This window comes from Neopsephotus bourkii, unplaced genomic scaffold (assembly GCF_033783945.1).
Source record: "Neopsephotus bourkii isolate Nb327-2 ecotype Australia unplaced genomic scaffold, CSIRO-AGI_Nbou_v1 NB_1863, whole genome shotgun sequence".
Classification (NCBI taxonomy): domain Eukaryota; kingdom Metazoa; phylum Chordata; class Aves; order Psittaciformes; family Psittacidae; genus Neopsephotus; species Neopsephotus bourkii.
The window spans coordinates 884,922-904,395 of record NW_026902336.1 but is presented as its reverse complement, the minus strand read 5'-3'; the positions used below and the strand labels follow the sequence as shown (position 1 = coordinate 904,395).

General features: G+C 38.4%; 1 protein-coding gene across 2 annotated transcripts in view; it reads left to right on the top strand.

Annotated features, from left to right (window-relative positions):
- NFATC3 (nuclear factor of activated T cells 3) overlaps nt 1-19,152 on the top strand; it is a 73,955-nt gene extending 54,803 nt beyond the window's left edge. Inside the window, exons 10-11 of one of the 2 annotated variants that reach the window (XM_061344062.1) lie at nt 5,237-5,338; nt 15,646-19,152. In XM_061344062.1, coding sequence (XP_061200046.1) covers nt 5,237-5,338; nt 15,646-15,770 — 227 coding nt within the window. In that variant the 3' untranslated portion in view covers nt 15,771-19,152. The remainder of the gene's footprint in view (nt 1-5,236; nt 5,339-15,645) is intronic. The other variant, XM_061344063.1, reaches the window with a different exon arrangement.
- Nucleotides 19,153-19,474: the final 322 nt, after the last annotated feature.

The following is a 19,474-nucleotide window of genomic DNA, read 5'->3' as shown; positions in this document are numbered from 1 at the left end:
CTCATTGCATCTCCATTACATAAAGCTGAAGGTTAGAAATACATGGATTTACTATAAATCATAACTAGAAATCCTCTAACTTTTGTGTACATAAAGCAGTAAGTCTGCTTTGTCAGGCATACTCCATGTAGAATTCTAAGCCATTTGCGTTGATTCATTTTAGTAGTTTGTGATAACTCTCCATTTGGTGATTTTTTTTTGCTGGGAAACTCAGCGTTTATTCTGCTCTTTGCTAGAAAATTTGTGTGTCTTCACAGGTAGCTTTTTACTGTAGCTTCAGCTTAACTTGTGCAGATTTACAGTAGTAACTAAATAGAAAGCATTAGAGAAGGACTGTATACTGCATTTCTTTCTCTCTATATTTTAAACTTATGTATTAAGAGGTAATTTTTAATTAAGGCAGCATCCTGCCAAACAGAGCATTGAAGGTCTACAGAAACAAAAAAAAAGCCAAATGCTAAAGGCTAGCCCAGTGTGGAGCAGAGCAGCTCAAAAACCTGTCTTCTTGCCAGTACAACCCCAACTGAAGATGTTTGTCTGCAACACCAGTTTTTGGTTTTTACTCTTTCCTAAGCATGGAACAAAATGTTGCATCTTGCAGCATGCCTGGAAGGATTTACGTGACAAGAACTCTAGCCTATATTGTACACGGAACTCTCCGAATATTCCTATTTATAACAGGCATTCCCAAAATTACACTAGTATATGTTCTTCAGTAAGGTTGTAAGCATGAGGTCACCTCACTCAACCTCAACACAAGGCAGAACCTGAAACACAGTGGAAGAGAATGGGAATCTACTTTTAGAAATGGGTGGCTGTTATGGATGAACCAGAGAAAGATACAGACTTATCAGCAGATTAAAAGGAAGAGGCTGAAACAGGGAGGAAAGGTGAAAAGGATGTTATCCTCTGACAGCGGTTAAACAATGCTACAATCATATCTTCTAGCAGATTCATTCACTGTGTTCATAAAATGTGTACCAGCAAGGCACCTGGTGAGGAGACCAATTTGAGACTGCTGACGCGTAAAGAACTTCAGGTAACTCGTCAGCCATCTATGACCAGTATGAAACTTCCTATTGCCCTGAGAGCCATAGAACACTTCATAACTGATTCAAAGTAAGCTCAGCTGGTTGCACCACTGCAAAAAGGTTCCCATGTAAGACTTACAAGAGTAGAAGCTTACTGTGTGAGTGCAGACAGCATGTCTACATCATGTTGCAGACACTCGCAGTTGTAGCAGAAATGGAAGGCATTAGGCGTTCCTTGGTGACACCGGCTAAAGTTTGCTTAGGTGCTTTCACAATGCTTTCCACTGCGCAGCACGTGTCCTCCAGCTCCAAGGTTCACGCTTTATAATTACTATGTTAGACTGCCTATCTTCTTGCATGAGAGAAAGGGTAAATATATGACTGAAATGAGGTGGTTCACTATGATATATAAATTGGGTGTGGTGACATAATAATGACATGAAGAGGGGTATTTGTTACTGAGCCAAACACTTGCAGAACTTGTGCTGTAACTCTGCAGGCACATTCAGCCTGTCTATGTAACTATATATATAATATGTACAGGAAAACTACACTCCTCCTAACATTTCAAACAGCCTTATTTTATCAGGCAATTAAAAAAAGAAGTACTTTTTAGTCAAGTTGGAATTGAACCTGAAAATTCTCAAAGGAACCCTTGTCCTGTGGCTTGGGATGGTAACTTGCAAGGTAGCTCACCACATCCTCAATAACTTGCCATTGTAAACACAGCCTGCCATATGACTGGTTTTGATCACAGACCAACAGGATGAGCTGGCAGCTCTACAGCAGAGAACACTGAGGGTTAATTACAGCCTGGCAGTGCCTGTTGGGTTTTTTCTTTTAGGGAAAGTTGACACTGTACTAGTTGCTGGTCATTAGAGTCAAAACCAGGCTAAATATGCTGCACTAACCCCTGTGACATAGCTGCAGGGATTGTTCACACAAATGCAGCTGATGAAGTTCCATCTGGAGTTGACAAACAAAGGCCTGTCCCCAAGGAAGTATGCACTGCAGTCTAGCCATGATGTTCTTTGAGGATAACTGATCCTCATTATCTGCAGATACAGCAATTCATTAACCTGTCCTCTAAACCACACAAACTCCAAGGTGAATGCAGCAATACTACAAAACCTAGAAAGTTGGTATGATCAACTGCCATACAGTCACATCAAACTTATTTTTGCAAAGCATATTAAAAAACCCTAGTGCAACTGCAAACAATCTTGCATTCTAGAATATTTTGGAGTCTACTTTTCTAAAACCAGTACATCTTTTAGGCCAAGCCCCATTGCCCACATATCCTGCTTCAATTCAGTAATGGTAAAGGATAGAAAAGCTAAGCTTTTAACCAAATAGTGCTGCAAAAAAAGTTAATTGGTTCCTGTAGGAATTGGTCCTGAAAACCAAAGGTGTAACTGCAGTAGCCTTTTGGTCTGCCTGTATCCATAGTGGAACTCTGAGTTTTAACTAGACTTACTGCTCTGACCCAAAGCTAATGCAGATAATGAGTGATTAAAGTTTTTTCTTAACCTTTCTTTCTTTAAGGGAGAATCCAAGACAAAGAGGTGATTCATAAAAGCATGTATTTTTGACCAGTTAAATAGATCTACAGGATGTCAGTTTTCTTCATTTCCAGTTCAATGTAGTAGCTTTAATTTTAATGTTATATTCTTTGGGTACAAAACACATTATAGTATCGCTTAAGGAAGTAAAAAGCTCTCTCAAATGTTCCTGAAATCATGAGGTAGAAAGGTATTTTTAATTTGTATTCATCTGGTGCATCAAGTTCTAGTAACTTCAGTGCATATTGAACAAAATCTTTATGCTATATTTCATGCTTTTAAAAGGCTGTTGCTTTATTTACCATGTTTCAAAAACAACAAATATTGGGTGCCTGGGGCCAGTGCATGCTTCATTGCAGAAGGTGCTGTCTGGAGACGTGTTATGCATGACACGTTTTGTCAGGGATGCGTAAGAGCAAAACCTCAGTGCGGTCAGCAGCTTCGTTTGGATATGCAAGAACCTCAGGGTCCTTCTATATACAAAATCAATTAGGAAGTTTGCTTCAAAGCATATTTCTCTGCTAAAGTGACAGATAATCATCGTCTAAGCTATACAGACTTCATGGTGCAGAGGCTGTTGCTTACAAGAGCTAATTAACTCCATTGTCCTCTCTAGAGGCTTTTTGTCAGTGTTTGTTTCTGTTCCTTTGAAAGCCTGAGATTTAAAGAGGATTGCTGGTAAAAGTTGATTTCTTTCATCCCAAGACAGTTTTCTGCTCATCTCCGTGGATTCATGAGATCTTTATATAATGTCACTTTCTTGCTGGTTGTATCGTAGTTGGTGGAAAAAACATTATTTTCTTAATTTCCTATTATTTGACAAGAATTTGTCCTTTATCTACTGCTTTGTTTCAAAATGGCATGAACAATTTGGTGGCCTTCTATGATGGGGCTACAGAACTGATGGACAGGGGCAGAGCAGCTGATGTCATCTACCTGGACTTGGGCAAAGCATTTGACACTGTCCCACATGACATCCTTGTCTCTAAATTGGAGAGACATCAATTTGATGGATGGACCACTCGGTGGATAAAGAACTGGCTGAATGGCCGCACACAGAGTTGTGGTCAATGGCTCAATGTCCGGCTGGAGACCAGTAACGAGTGGTGTCCCTCAGGGATTGGTGTTGGGAGCGGTCTTGTTCAACATCTTTGTCGCTGACATGGACAGTGGGATTGAGTGCGCCCTCAGCAAGTTTGCCGATAACACCAAGCTGTGTGGTTCGGTCGATATGCTGGAGGGAAGGAATGCCATCCAGAGGGACCTCGACACACTTGTGAGGTGGGCTGATGCCAACCTCATGAAGTTTAACCATGCCAAGTGCAAGGTCCTACACCTGGGTCAGAGCAATCCCAGACACAGGTGCAGGTTGGGCAGAGAAGAGATTCAGAGCAGCCCTGTGGAGAAGGACTTGGGGGTGTTGGTCGGTGAGAAAATGAAAACAAGCCGGCTTCATTGGAACTAGATGATCTTAAGGTCTTTCCAACCCTAACTATCCTATGATTCTATGACATTTGCATTGAAACCCAGATAATGCTTTCCACTTCCTGTTTAAATAGATGTAACTTTACACTTTAAACAATTAAGCATAAGTCATCCAAAGAAGTAATTTGAACTGCTTGGATTTCATAAGGAAGTAAGAGCAGAGTCTTTCATTCTCTCAGGAGTCACCTGTAAGCAGGGCTTAGAAATCATGCCGGCAAAGCAAATGTATGGCTCTGTCCAGAAGGCACAAATTAACCAGCTTTCGGAGTAATTTTGTTAATTGTATTAAAAACTGTTGTACTAAACTTGCAGCTCTCTCTCTGGCAGGGAAAAAACTCAACCCCAAACCCAGCCCAGTACACTGTTCCATACTCTCTGTAGTCACTGATCACAACTGAACAAACATGCTCCTGTTGGTTAAAGTAGCAGATACACTGGTCTACATTTTTCTTCCAGGAAAAACAGTGGAATGGAGTACAGTTCTCCACTTCCTCCCTGGTTTCTCACATTGCCTTGGTCTGCCAGAGCCACCTCTACCAAGATCATGGTTAGGTTTCCAGGACGTCAGCCTGCGTGTGGCCTGACTGCAGATCAGTACCTGGGGCAAAATGTGCAAACAGCCTGACAAGTAGAGGGGAAGCTAACATGTTGTAGCAATGGTTTCCTCTGGTGAAAGGATAGGGAAAATAAAAATAAAGGTGTTATTTGCTAGTACACTTTTGCCTGCCTTGTTCAGTGGAGGTGCTGTCAAAGGACATAAGCACTTTTAATTTGACCACAGTAAGTAAAACAGATTGAGAAAATTGCAGAAGGAATGTTCTAAACTAACATGCATACTAAAATGAAATTTATGTAGTATAAAATTCATCGTGATGCAACAAGGCAGACATCCAAAAAATATTAACCATTTCCTTTATGGCTCTGGCTGCTAACTGAAAAGTAACTATATATATGAGATAAGTGATACTGTTTTTAATAGGCACTCTGATAATTTATAAATAGTTACTTATGTCGACATACGTAGTAGTTGTGGATGAAAGTGGGTATTTAAAGTTAGTGCTGTTAAAAGAAAATTGAAAGTCACTTCCTGGTTGAGTGAACTGTAACATCTTGGTTTAGTCCAGTCAGTAGTTATGTCTGTCTTCTTCTCTGACACAGACAGTTTTATCTCTGACCTGGAATACCAGCCATCAGGTTCAACAGAGAAATGGACTCAACATTCAGCACTCATGTCCAACTCCTATGTGGAAAATCTAGAGGGTGAGTCTGCTTACTGAAATGCTTCAATGTTTTAAATTGGAGCACGAAGGAAAGGGGAAAGTGTTTTATTAGTCTTAACATCTGCAAGTGAACAGTGCTATGTAATACTTAAGTACTGCTATAATCACACACCTGTGTATTCTGAAATAGTTGGAAATTCAGAAGCTATGAACCAGGTGTACGCTTACTCGGTAAAAATCCCCGCAGCAGAACTTCCTGAGTGCTGTAGGATCTAGTACAACTGCAGAAGAGGATACGAAAATCTTAAGCCAGATACGTGCAGGGCTGTAGAGTGGCCAGATCAGTTAACTGCGAGAAATTTAGAATGCTTCCCCTTTTTTAAGAAGAGGAAGCAATGTCAATTTAAGTAGATGGAATACAGTGTCATGCACTGCCAATCCAAACACTCAGGATACAGACTCATAAATAGATTTCTAGTTGAATGTGAGCTTAAAGGGGAAGGATTGTCTGGGTTTATTTTAAGATGCTTTCAGCTTCACATTTCACATATAAACGAGATAATTATGCAGTGTGACTGATAAATAATGGTATTAGAAATTGATGCATGGTATATTGGTCGTGTTTGTGTTTATACTCATTCTTCTTAAGTGTTTTTCACTCTATTACAAACATCCCTAAAATGCCAAAGAACTATACTGACCCTTTTTCTCTCCCCCCATATATAAGAACATGTAATGCAATTTACTTTCCCCATAGATTTTTAAACAGGAATACCTGTAAGTGTACAGTGTTTGGGATTGTTACCAGGAAGGTGACCAAGCTCTGTGTGTAGTCTTTATAAAACTCTCGTGCAGGGGGTGTGTATACTGATCTTTGGAAAGGAGTGAAAGGAGTTTGTGCATGAAACTGAAATCACCATGTTGGTCTTTTACCACCTTTCCAAAAAGTGACATAGTTCTGCTTTCCTTACATACCAAAATGTTACTGGTAAGGCAAATAGCTACTATTCAGAATGGCAAAACTAGCTGACATTTCTACATGTTGAAACAGCAAATTAATTAGTAAGATAGAAATTATGACTTAGATTATTTCAGTGTTCCAGGCTATGTCCTGTGCAACTCAGGATCTGGTATATACAGTATAATTGTTGAAGACCATTTGTTCTTGAAAAATGAAAACTCAATTTAATAATAAAATAACCCACAAATACCAGTATCCTCAACTAAAGAGTGACACACATGTTGGCAACACCCAGATTCAGAATTATTAAATTTACACCGACAGGTCCCTTTTCAAAAGAGCACACACACATAAGATCAGACCCAGAGAGAAATATGCTTCCACATAACTGCTAGCATCTGAGAAACATAGTTGAGAAACGTGGCATTATTAAAATATTTTAGGTATCTGATGTAGGAAAAATAATCAAGATAGTGTGGTACTAATGCAAGAGATGTGTTCACTCAGGAATATTAGTAGAATGGTTCTGTACCTCAAAGAGTGCTAACAACAAACAGACAAGCTGACTGTATCAACTAGTACGGAATGCTTACAGATTCAGCTTTCAGGCTTAAATTAGGATGAACATAGCTTCTAAATTATACTGCTGAGCAGGAGAGCAACTGTAACTATCATGTGCGAGAAGAGATCAGCCAATCTGCAGACAGGAAATACACTAATGGAATACTTGAGTCATCCTTTATAGAACGGGTAAGTGTGATGACTTCTTCGTGGAGCACTAAGTCATAAGAAGAACCCACAAGGGGAAACGTCTCTTTATTTGGTCCAAAGGAGCATACAGGAACTGCTTAAAAAAAAAATCTTCCTTTGTTTGGTAGCAGTTTCAGCATTACAGGCTGTAATGAACTTCAGAAGGGGAACTATAGGAAAACAATAAAACTTACTTAATAAAAAACAGGTGGTCAAAAGGGTAAAGTAGTTGTGAGCTGTATGAGAACTATTTATGAGGCTTCAGATTAAGTGTACAACTACTCTGCAGAGGAGAGACTACAAACTGAGTCCAAATGCAGAGAACAGAACATGGAGATTACTAGGTTAAACATGAAAATGACTAGGTTAACCTGTCCAACAGATGACAAATCAGTAATTCACTTAAAATTAGGTAGATCAACTTGGAAAGGTTTTTGTAGTGATATTCAGAGTTGAGGAACTAGAGATGCTCATGCCAAAGTCTTTTGAGGGACGTGTTGCAGGATCTGTCAAGTTGAAGTCATAGAATCCCAGGTTGGAAGGGATTTCAGGAGTCATCTGTTCCAACCTTAACTAGGCAAAGCATGACCTAGACACTTAAACTGTATGTCCCAGCACCTTGTCCAGACGAACATTCAGTGTCCGATGTTGAGGAATCCACCATTTCCCTGCGGAAGATTATTCCAGTGGCTGTTGTTCTCAGTGTGAAAAATTTTCCTCTTGTGTCTAATTGGAATGTCCCCAGGAGTAAGTTGTGCCTATTACCCCAAGTCTTTTCCATATGACTTCTTGTAAAAAAGGCATCTTCATCTGCTTTATAGCCACCCTTTAAGTGTCAGTAGAAAGGTTTCAGAACAAACACATCAACAGACAGTAACAGCTCCCCTCAGCTAGCTGATGTGCCAGACAGCAGCTGAGTAAGCAACAGTCGAACTGTTAACAGTAATATATTAACCTCTTGCTGAAAGCCAGGGGACTGGAAGTTGGTAAATGTAACACTACTGCTGCTCAGATATTGAAAGAAGTGATAAAAACCCAAACTGTCTGGAAACCTGTAGGAAGAACTCATGATTAAACAAAATTGGTTAGTTAAAGGAGTGGAAGTTAGGGTAAGGGAAGGAAAAAAACCCTGTCCTAATTCCATACATACAGTGACGAACTCTGTGAACTGTTCTCATTTAAAATTGTCTTGAATTTAAAATGCATAATTCTATGAAAGCTTGCTGAGTAATGTTAAAGCAGTTTCAGAAAGGTAAATAAATATTAGGAATATTTAGGAAGCAGAGAATGAACAAAGGCTACTTTATAGCTGTGTTATATGCCCACGCCTTGCCCCTGATGTGTAAAAGCGTTAGATGCACATGTGTTGTGTTGTGGAGTGCTTTGGTTAAGGACACCTAGCACAGGCAAAGATTTTGTACAGAAGTTATGTTGAACACCCTAGGGCCCTGCAGCAAGAAAAATGATTGAGAATATGCCAAGTATAATAAAGATAATAGGTGGCATGGGAAAAGGTAATGTAAAGTTCTTCTTGGGAAGGAAAATAGTAGAAGTGTCTACCACATAATCATGCAGCAAGCTCAACACATACAAAGCATTGCTACAGCAATCCCTAGTTAAACTTTGGAATTTACTGTCTCAGAATGTTGCAGGTGACAGAATTTTGCACAGATCTGAAAGACACCAGGGAGAAAAATCCGACTGGAACTATTTGGTGCCAAAATACTGTGTCTGGCTCAGGGATTCCCTAGAACAAACACATTTTGGAGGCTAGTGGAATATCCTGGGGAAGTTCCAGACACATCATGATGTGTTTTCATTAGGTGTCTACTCTTGCCAGTTATATAGCTAATGGTTTGCAATCTGAACTGGTTTTGTTATAGTTCTCCATGGAGGTTTTCAGGCAGTATTTTTCACCTAGAAAAACCTGAAATGTGTCGTAATGCCTGTTTCTGATAGAAAGTATAAATGCTGATTACAGGTTACCAGATCCTGCAAGGGAAAAGAGGTCACTTATACGATTCCCAGAAAGGCCAGCAGGTTCAGGAGTTGCTTATATTTTCCTTTGTGGAAGTACAAAAAAGCATAAAATACTTTCCTCTGCATTCTCAGAGATAGTGGGAGTTAAGTACAGCAGTTTAGAAGTATGCTCATATTTAAGAATATTTGATTTAAAAAGATAAAGCCTTTACTTCTAATGTTAGAACTTCACCTATTTTGGAGATCATGCTACATCTAAATGTTTTTTTTATCCTACTGTAAAATACTCAGACAGAACAGGTGCACAAGGTGACTAATAGGTTATGGATTGGTCTCACACTGAGAGAATAAATTCAAGTGAAACTGTAGAATTGACCAGTGGGGAAAAAAGCATAGATTTTACAAACATCAAAGCACCAGTTCCTCTTTCAAGAACTTGCTACTCTAGATTTGTTGGGTTTTTTTAAATGTATCCAAAACACTCTGCAACTTCTTAGATAAAGCACCAGCTTTCATGATACTGTCATGCTTCATAACACAAGAAGTTTGTTTTGTCCAAATCAGCTAACATAAGTAACTTTTGTAGGTGAGGCTGGTCAGTACTGCTCATAGGATGCATCACTCTTAGAACACCTGATAAGATCACCACTCTTAGCTCTGTGTGTTGCTCACTGCACAAATGTCTGATCTGTTCTACCTAATTTTAGTTTATCTTCAAACTCGAGATTGCAAATTGCAAGTTTTAAGAGATCTTCATGACCAGTCTGGCTGTTCATGCAGCAAACAGGTGGAACAGTAACCGTCAGCTGTCCCAAGAGAGCCTTCAGTGACCAAGAAGTAAAGCCCCTGGCTTTGAGAATAAGGAGAGGGGGAGGCCTGCAAAGAGCTGTGACCCAGCTTTCTATCAAGCTCTGCCAGCTGGGCGTGTGCAGTCAGTGAGGACATAAAAAGCAAACAGAACACTATGTGAAATCAAAACAGTGGGAACAATCCATCAAGCAGAATTGGTGGTTGCTCTTATTTTACAAGCTTGACAGCAGGTCCAAAAGTTGGAGCTGGTTATCTTTATTCTGTTCTTCTGCTGGTACTGATGTTAATGTGCCGTTTCATTTTTCTGGGAGGTTATAGGGGCTCGAGCCTCCGGCTGACCTCCAGGGTTTTTCAGTACAGCACAGAAGAGGAAGAACAAAAGAAAAGAGAAACACCACAGAAAATCTGTTTGCAATACAAAACTGCAGTATCAGTAGTATCGACAGGTCAAATCTAATCTGGCTGTAGCAGATTTTCTCCCCACCATGTTCAATTTTGTTCTGCTCAATCTATTTTTAACTGTTGGTATAAATTTGCCAGCCAGCTTACACTATGTGTAAACACTGGGAAGAAAATGGTAAACCTATTGCAAATAAAGTAACAGCTGAAAATATGAAATTTGGGATAACTGCCAGAGAAGTCAGTTAAATAGGCAGAAGAAAGTTTTTAAAATAATTTCCATTTCACAGTCCCATATGAGTAAAATAATAAAACATCCCTGTATTGCTGTTTGATCCATGCCATTTCTGACAAATAGGTTCTCGAAGTGCAGTTACCAGTTTTGTGGAGGAATCAGCCACACTTCTATGCAGTCTTGTGTGTGCCAGCCTTCTGTCTCTTGCTGTGATACAGGCATTGTTTCAAGATTAGCAACCTGGCCTCTGTTATCATGTAAAAAATCTGATAACATTTTTTATGTTGTCCACTCACTTGACACTGATCATCCAAAACAATTGTAGGCGTGTAAAATTTTGTGTGTAACATATTTCTGGATCCTCATCTCTTGACAGTAGAGCTCCAGGGTGCGCTCAGACCCCCTGGCACTAAGCATAGCCAACAGGCATGAATTTAATCTGGGGGCAGGAAGAAGGCAGTAGACTGAAGGAGTCGAGGTCCTTCCCACATAACTGTTTACCTCCATCTTAAGTCCCATGAGATCAGCTCTCTTTGAAGAGGCAACAGAAGAATAAATTACACAACAAACACAAATTAACCTGGCAGACAGACGAGACAGAACTTTAACAACATGCTTGAGATACGTGTTCCTGAATCCCAAACAAGCTCTGTAGCCTTCCCCTAGAAACTTGTGCTGAAGAGAGAAAGGAAATGCTATAAAAAAATAAGGGCATGTACTGAAAATGCCATGCATCTTGGTTTCTCAGTATCTAGTTGCTAACTGAATGGCTTTTAAGGGTAAACAAAAAGACATATGAAATCTTTCTAACTGTATTTCTAGGACAGTATAGCCCGTGCACCCCACAGTCAAAAATGGGAAAGGTGAGTTAAATGTTCTTCTGGAAGTATAGACTAGAAAAGATATTTTCTTTTGCTTCTAACACATTATTGGTGTAGCCTGAGCTCTACCTTTACTCAGGACTGTTGCAGTTGACTTCCTCTTCCAATTTATCACCTGAAAACTTGAATTTTACTAGACAACATTATAAAAACCTGTGTTTATGCTCATAAGTTTTCAGTATTAATCTCAGACCACTAAAATTTCTGTGATTGACCCTTTGTGGAAGAAAGTAATATATCCTGCATTCAATTGCTAACCTTTGGATTTTTATCCAAGTCTTTAAAAAATATGATTTTTCTCCATCACAAATTAATACAAAAAGGAAAACACAATAGGTATGGTTTCATCTTCAGTCTTGTACGTTGCTATGGAGGATTGTAACTCTTCTTACTGACTACAGAGTTTACATTTAAAACTTCTTTTATTTATGCTACTCCACGGTCAGAAAGACAAGTTGATTATGCCAGGGCTGGTAAACATGGGATGTCCTTCATATAAAGCTAAATGTTTCCCCATTAGATACATAGAGGCATCTCAGGATTTGGTGCCTTAAAGCCAAGTTGTACAGCCCTTCAGAGAGCTGTTCCAAAGGACTTCCAGGCTGGTTAATTTTGGTAAATATCCAGTATGGCTTCCTTACAATGTTTTTCTCAGGCTGCAGAAACCAGCCTTCTCTGGAAAAGTTGCTCTCCTTGTTTGAACACCCATTCTCCATATGCTAGCATGTATGCTAGCTCAGGACTCCACAGGTTCTCTCTCATCCCTTCCACACCTCCCAGACATGTTTGGCACAGCCTGTTGGGCAGCCAGCCCTTGCCCCCATCCTGTCACTGCAGCACTCAGCACTGCCCTGCCCAGGAGCCAGGCTGCTGCTTCGCAAAGGTTGGAGTGCTTTGATCTCAGCTGCTGCCTTCTGCAGGCAGGGCTTTCTTTGAAGCCCTTTTACCATCATGTCAATGTATAGCCTTCCCGAGCCTGCAGGCTTCCCCCATTCATTTGTTGCTTACAGATTTCCAAACAGCTGAAATGAGCACACTTGGAAGGTGTACCATAAGGAGGTGTGTTAGGCAGGTGGCTATGGTCTGTGAAAAGTGGAAAAATAACTTTGCCAGATACAGCAGAAAAAGGACTGTGGCCTTTTATTTAGGCCTGCATGGTGATCTGACAAACACCCAATGCGATACACATTAAAATTATAAAATAAAAAAAGTGCACACTAGAATACTGGTTGGGTTTACAAATGAGCAATCCTTACAAAATCACTGTGGCAAGTAAATACTCCACTAGAATTTCTGTTAGGAAGAAGGCCAGGTACTCCATTGCCCTTACAAATGGTAGGTGTTTCTAATATAAATCCAGTTAAACCCGATAAATCTGTATTGGCCACATGCTAAAAGTGTTCCCAGAAAAAAGTTCTCCTAACTGCAAAAGGAAAGGTGTGACAGAGCCATTGCACTAAGCTTCTTGTAAACAAACTGGTGATTATTTTAAAAACAAAAAAACACAACACAAACTAACCTCTGATTTTAATGTCATACTCTCCATAATGGATTATGCAGAACTTTGGCAAATAAAACACCACATGAGCAGCTATTGTATTCCCAGTGTAACGTGATGTAAGGAGGGTTTACCGCCACATGGCTATGTGCTGATCAGTTAAACATTCTTGCCTGTGGAAACTACAAAGCGTTGCAGCAGTATAGACCAGTTTGCCCTGACATTGCCAGTACAGATACATGTTCATCTATCAAAACTTAAAGGGAGTAACCATCCAATTACAAAATATAGAAAGTGGTTTTATTTAATGCCGTTTTTTATTGTACCCCTCATCAAAGTTTTAGTAGTACTGAACAGCTGCAATATTTGACTTGCACAAAGCAGCAGTTCAGTCACACAAAGTAGATAATAGCTGTGAGAGGTCCTGTGGTTAGAGCAAAATAAGAGTGCCCGATAGAAACGAATGGAACATAGTTCTTTTAAGTGAACATCTAAATTCTGTTTAAAAAATAAAAAAGTCTTGGTTTTAAACAGCTGTTTGTGTATGCTTTGTGTTGGCATAATAATAATACCTGAAAGAGTATCCTATCTGCAGTTACACAATTTTCAGTATCATAGTAACAATTAAGTTCGTTGAATGAAAGATTTTTTTGAAGCCCAGTAGATTTTAAGTCTTGTGGTGCTCAAGGGATTTGGTTACTACGTAGCTGGTCTGAACCGTCTAAGCCTTTGGGCTGCAATAATGTGCATTTTTAACAAGCTGTCCTTGCACTCATGCAAGAGAACACCATTGCCATTGATTGACCTTTAGATAACAAGTACCTCTTCCATGGTTACATGCAGTTGTACAACATAAGGTGGTTTGTTTTAAAGCTTTCCTAACTAAACTAAAAGAATATAGACAAACCTTGGTATCAGAGTTGGATTTTACGTACATTATACATACTTCAGAGCATTCACAGTATTTACTACATTTTCTTTCAAATCCACTTATGCTAGTGCTGCAACAAAAGATGAAGCTCAGACTGTTGAACACTATAAACAGTAAGAGCAATTGACACTACCTTTACATTAACTTTGTTTAATCAGATTTAGATTTTAGTTAGATTTTAGATGGTTTGTTTAATTAATTTAGATTAATTTTTGTTAATTTTGCTTCTACCAAACCGGAATGGTTAGTAGGAAACTAAATCCTGCTATGGGAAATGAAGGAAGCATTAACAAGGGTGGTGAAGTATATCAGTATTGTTCTGTAAAGCTACCCAATGGAGAACAAAAGAGTGAAAGCCTTTTGCTCCAAATCTGTTCCAAGCCTAGGTTCCAAATCTGCTAAGATTTTAAACAGAAGCACCTTACTAGCACAACAGAAGTTCTTATTTTTACCAGGAATAGTCCTTACTCAATAAAAGGATCCCATTAAATGCCTCTTTATAGAAGGTCCAAACAAACTGTATTAGGGTTGTTTGTTTTTTTTTATTACTGTAATTCATAGTCCTGCTGTATAAAAGATACTGTATACCTACTGCCGCACAGTCATGGAAAACAACAAGACTGACTGCCTCTTCTATTAAATAATTTCTATTTTGGTTATCATCTAATATTTATCTGAAATTTCTCATTACTATTTAATGTGATTTTTTTTTTCATCTCCACTTAAAATATTAGTCTCTTTTCTTAAACTTACCATTGCCCATTTCGTAAAATGGGTATTTATATCCCTGTATTTAGAATCATAGAACAGTTAGGGTTGGAAAGGACCTTAAGACCATCTACTTCCAACCCTCCTGCCATGGGTAGGGACACCTCACACTAAACCATGTCACCCATGTAAACCATTTCATAGAATCATAGAATCATAGAATAGTTAGTGTTGGAAAGGACCTTAAGATCGAGTTTCAACCCCCCTGCCATGGGCAGGGACACCTCGCTCTAAACCATATCACCCAAGGCCTCGTTGAGCCTGGACTTGAACACTGCCAGGGATGGAGCATTCACAACCTCCCTGGGCAACCCATTCCAGTGCCTCACCACCCTAACAGGAATTTCCTCCTTATATTTCTGCATATCCATTAAAATAATTGGTTTTGTCATCTTCTAAAGTCAATTGGACTGCAGTCAATTACCGAGGCTTTAGCAGACCACTTCAAAATTTCTTTTTGTTAATAAGAGCTGCTTTGTCATATTCACCAGCTGTCCATCACTTGTAAATAGTAACATTTGACTGATCTCTGCTGAATTTGACACACATACATAGACACACAACCTGATGTGACCTGCTATTAGTCAATCTTAATTCTTCACTAAAGAAAAGTTGACCGATAACTAAAGAAGATTTTATTACTGCAGTTTCAGAAATGGAAGTATCCAGAAAACTTGCTAATTAAGTAGGTATCTAGTATTAAAAAAATATTCTATCAAATCCAAGTTCTGAGGAGTTTCTGTAAGTAGCTTGAAAGAGCCAAGAATTCCTGGAGTTACTTGTTGTGTCTGTAACACCCTTGAACAGGAAGAGTTGTCTGGAGATACCTACGCTGTGCCTTTCAGTTACCTCATTGTCATGAATATGTATGTGCTTAGGTATGTTTTTCAAGTGTTTTAGGGATTTTCCAGCATGGATTATGGTATGTGCAAAGTGTAATACTAAGAGAAAACTGGACTTTCTCCCCCTCTCTTGCTCAACTGTTACTGAAATTGAGTTCCTCATTAATTCTCTGTTACTTAACTACATCAAGGCTTAACACTAAAATATTTCTTTTTAAAAGAGACACACTGGTGAATTCTGCCTTTCAGAAAACATAAAAACAGTTGATTATTTTTTTCCTTTTTTTTCTAGTGAATGAAATTATAGGAAGAGATATGTCACAGATCTCAGTGTCACATGGAACAGCAGCAGCCAGCCAGTCTGCACGTACATGTCCTGGATCTCTGGAGGCAAGAATATCTGATGGAATCCAGTAATGGATAAGTTTGCAACTAAACGTCCATGAAAACATTACAGTTTCTCTGGATATTTCTTCGTCCTTTTCCTCTCTAGACTTACTATGCTTCCAACTCTGTGGCCTTTATGAACTGGAACAGGGGATCCTTGCAAAGCCCTTTTAGTGGGTTACATTTTTGATGTAGAGACAGAGCATTTTAATTATAGTTCCTCAGATGCTGTAAAGAGACTTCTTAAAATGAACACACAGAATCTACACCTGATATTTTAACTCTTTTAAAGTTATAAACGAGCTTTGCTTTTTGCATTTAAATAGAATACTTTTATATTGTAAGTGCTTCAGATGTGTGGAGATGTTAGTTTGCTCTTATATTATTCACAGTACTGAATGGGGAATAAGATTTAATACACGTCTTCAGTGTGCTGCTTTCCGTTAGAGGTAGTATAGTTTGTAACTGATGATTTGTAACACCTTTTGGTCATTTTTGAAAGCCTTTAAAGCTTCTCTTGTTTAATTTTTTTTTTTTTTACTACAATCTTCCAGTGGCAAATCATACCTGTCATCTGAAGCCAATGCCATGGAAGCCATTGTATATGCAAATACTGTAGTGTTTTCTTTCTTAGATTGATAGGAAGCAAAGCCAAATGTAGATCTGCACTGTTTATAAACTTAAAATGTTACTTGATAGGCTGCAAAAAGACCATTCCATCATGAAAGTGTTGGGATAGAAACGACATTCCAAAATTTAGCTTTTATAACTTTGTGGATAATCTTCCTCTTCTTTATTAGCACAGGCTCCTTCTTGAAATAGCTTTTTCTTAGTTACATTTGTAATCAAATTTAAGCAGTAGGATTTTAGATGAAAGAACAGCAACATCAAAGCCATGATATAGGAGAAATTTCAATATTTGCTGAGGATCTAGGTGTTCCTGTTATCCCTGCAAAGTAGTTTTGAAATCACCAATTCAGTGGTATTCAAGTTTTCCATGCAGTAAATGGTTTGATCACATCTCTATCTTTTATATGCTGTATGTCTGACTATGCCACTTGCTGAGGAGATGACAGTTACAGTTCCTTAAATTTAAGCTGTTTATAAACGTCAGTTTGCTAAAAAGTAATTTACTGTGAATTAGGGATTAGGGAGTGTAATTTCACCCTTGTTTAATTGTGAACGTGAAAAGCAGAAGCTACTAAAGAAACACATAGAATTCAAAGCAGCAGTAAACTTTGTGATGTGTTCAAAGGGTGTATTTCCCTTACATGCATAATCTGATGCATTTGAGACAATCTGTTTACATAGTTATTAAAAATATCAGGCCTCTATGATTAGAAACCTAGGAGAGGATCTGGAACTGCCCATGCAGCCCACAGATGTTTCTGTCCCCCAGAAGACACTGTCATTTACAAAGCTTGCTGACGTGGAACACACAGGGTACAGCAATCATGGCAAACTAAAATTAGAAATACACTGCATATCCAAATACTGAGGGTGTTAGTTCTAGTTCCCCATTTGGGTGAGCCATGATGCTCTAATGAAAATTAAGACCAAATACAGTCAAAAATTTCCAAATGTAGAAAGTGTATTGCATTGAAACTAGTTCAGACAATTGTGGACCTTTTAGTGGTTTAAGAAGTGGAGCACATGACTCTTTCTGTAGAAAATTTTACAGAGATTCTTGAAATCTCAGTAAAATGGTCTTAAAGTGGATACTAGAACTTCATTCTAGTACCTGTGAGAGCAAACATGGATTCTGCTGCTGTTGCGTTTTGGCAGGTGGTCCCAGGAAAACTTTCTATTGAGCTTTTTGCAGGCAGAACATTACACCTACATTTAAGTCAGCACCCAAGCAATACCATTAAAGTAGCTGTAACTGCATCTTTCTAATAAGCTGAATCATTAACTTTTCAGAAGACCATGTGTTAAGTGGGTGAAATTATAACTCTTTATTATATACTTTCCTGTAAGAGAGCAGCCTAAGGCTACTATCTTGATGTTTCACAGTAATTGCAGACAACTTAATGAAAGACCACTATGTGCATGCTGGGGATCTTGAACATCCATTTTGTGAATACATTGTTCAGTGGTGCGAATCTTTAAATTGCAAGAAAAAAATGGGCAAGGTTGTAATCCGAAAAGTGTGATATATTAATTGTCCCTCAAGCGGTGGTGCTTTACTCTGTCCTCATTTATGTTTAAGATCCTAGAGAAGGATTCACTTGCTCAGAAATACATCTATTTATGTTTTTAACACCTTCAAAACAAAACAAACCACACAACACTGTAATCAATGTAATTGTTTTCGGGCTGTGTGCTGGTGGCAAGGCATGTTCCAATTTTCATTCGTGTGTTGGGTCTTTTGCATTAACTGTTTGTAGGAGAATTCTAACTGAACAAATTTTCATACTGTATGGGATTTTATGCTCCTTAATCCTGCTGGTACAGACTCTTATTGCAACTTCTCCAAGTAGCTGGAATTCACACTGTACCTAAAATATGGGAGCCCAAACAATCTGGAGTTGCTATGCACTAAATTTTCTGATGCCTTTAAATACCTTGATGCCTGTAGACATAGAGATGCTTTCCTATTTAAAAATGAAATAATTAAAAAAAAATACAGCTTTGGATACTAAAGCAGTTTTATATTTGCCTTGTAAAAGCCTCAATACAAGGGTCTTAATTTTATTTTAGCTTGTGTGATAACATAGGTAAAGACTGTTAATCTTGTATAATTTTAGTGATATAAAAAGCACACAATCTCTATTGGACTATGCAAATTGAATTAAACCACAGAACCCGACAACTGTTGATGTTTTGTTGGCATCTGCTTCCTTACCCTTAAGTCCTTTCTTCTCCCTCAATACTTTTCCAAAACTTTTTAATAATTTAGATTATCCTGAAGGAAAGCCTTAATGATGGGGTAGCTTTTCTATAAGGAGGGTCAAAGGTTAATTTTAAAAACAAAAAGTTATATTCATCCAGGAGGGAGAAGGGGTGATTTCTGAAATCACCACAAACTAGCAATCTGAATTTCTGTAGTAAAACTTACTTACATGTTATCAGGGGAACTGCCATCCTTTTAAAACCAAAGAATGAAAATAACATCGCAGTTTTGTTCTTATACAAACAAAGCTTTGAAACTCTATTTTTGATATTCATAATGGATGTCGTTCCTTGAGGTTCAGAAATCGTTCAAATTGAAGTTTTATATTTAAAAATGTGGGACAATAAAGATTAAGTAAGTTCTAGATGTTTACAGAGCCTTGTATTGTAATTTCATGTACATTTTGTATTTTAAAATTTTTGTAAGTTATGATTGCAGTGCTACTTGCAGAAATAAAGGGAAAAGCTCGCATTTAGGTTCTTAAATCATAGTGTTCAAATAAATAAAAAGAATGCAAATGCATCGTCATTTATTTAAATACAGACCCAAACACAGGGTGGGAAGAAATTCTGCATTTACAACGCAGCTGTAAACAGCTCTGTGCCATTGTGCCATAGGATACATAATATTTGCCCTAGAAAAGTGGTGATTCCAAAGTATTAGAAGAGTTTGAAGCTCAGCTGAGAGCCAGCAGCAGTGAGCACATACACATGTAATGAACAACCGCGAGTGCTGACAGTGTACCATTTTGCACAATAACTGGTGATCTCCTTCGCATTTTTCGTTGTTTCAATTAGATGATCAGAAGGTTATTCTGAGAAATTACTCCAGAAATCATTGC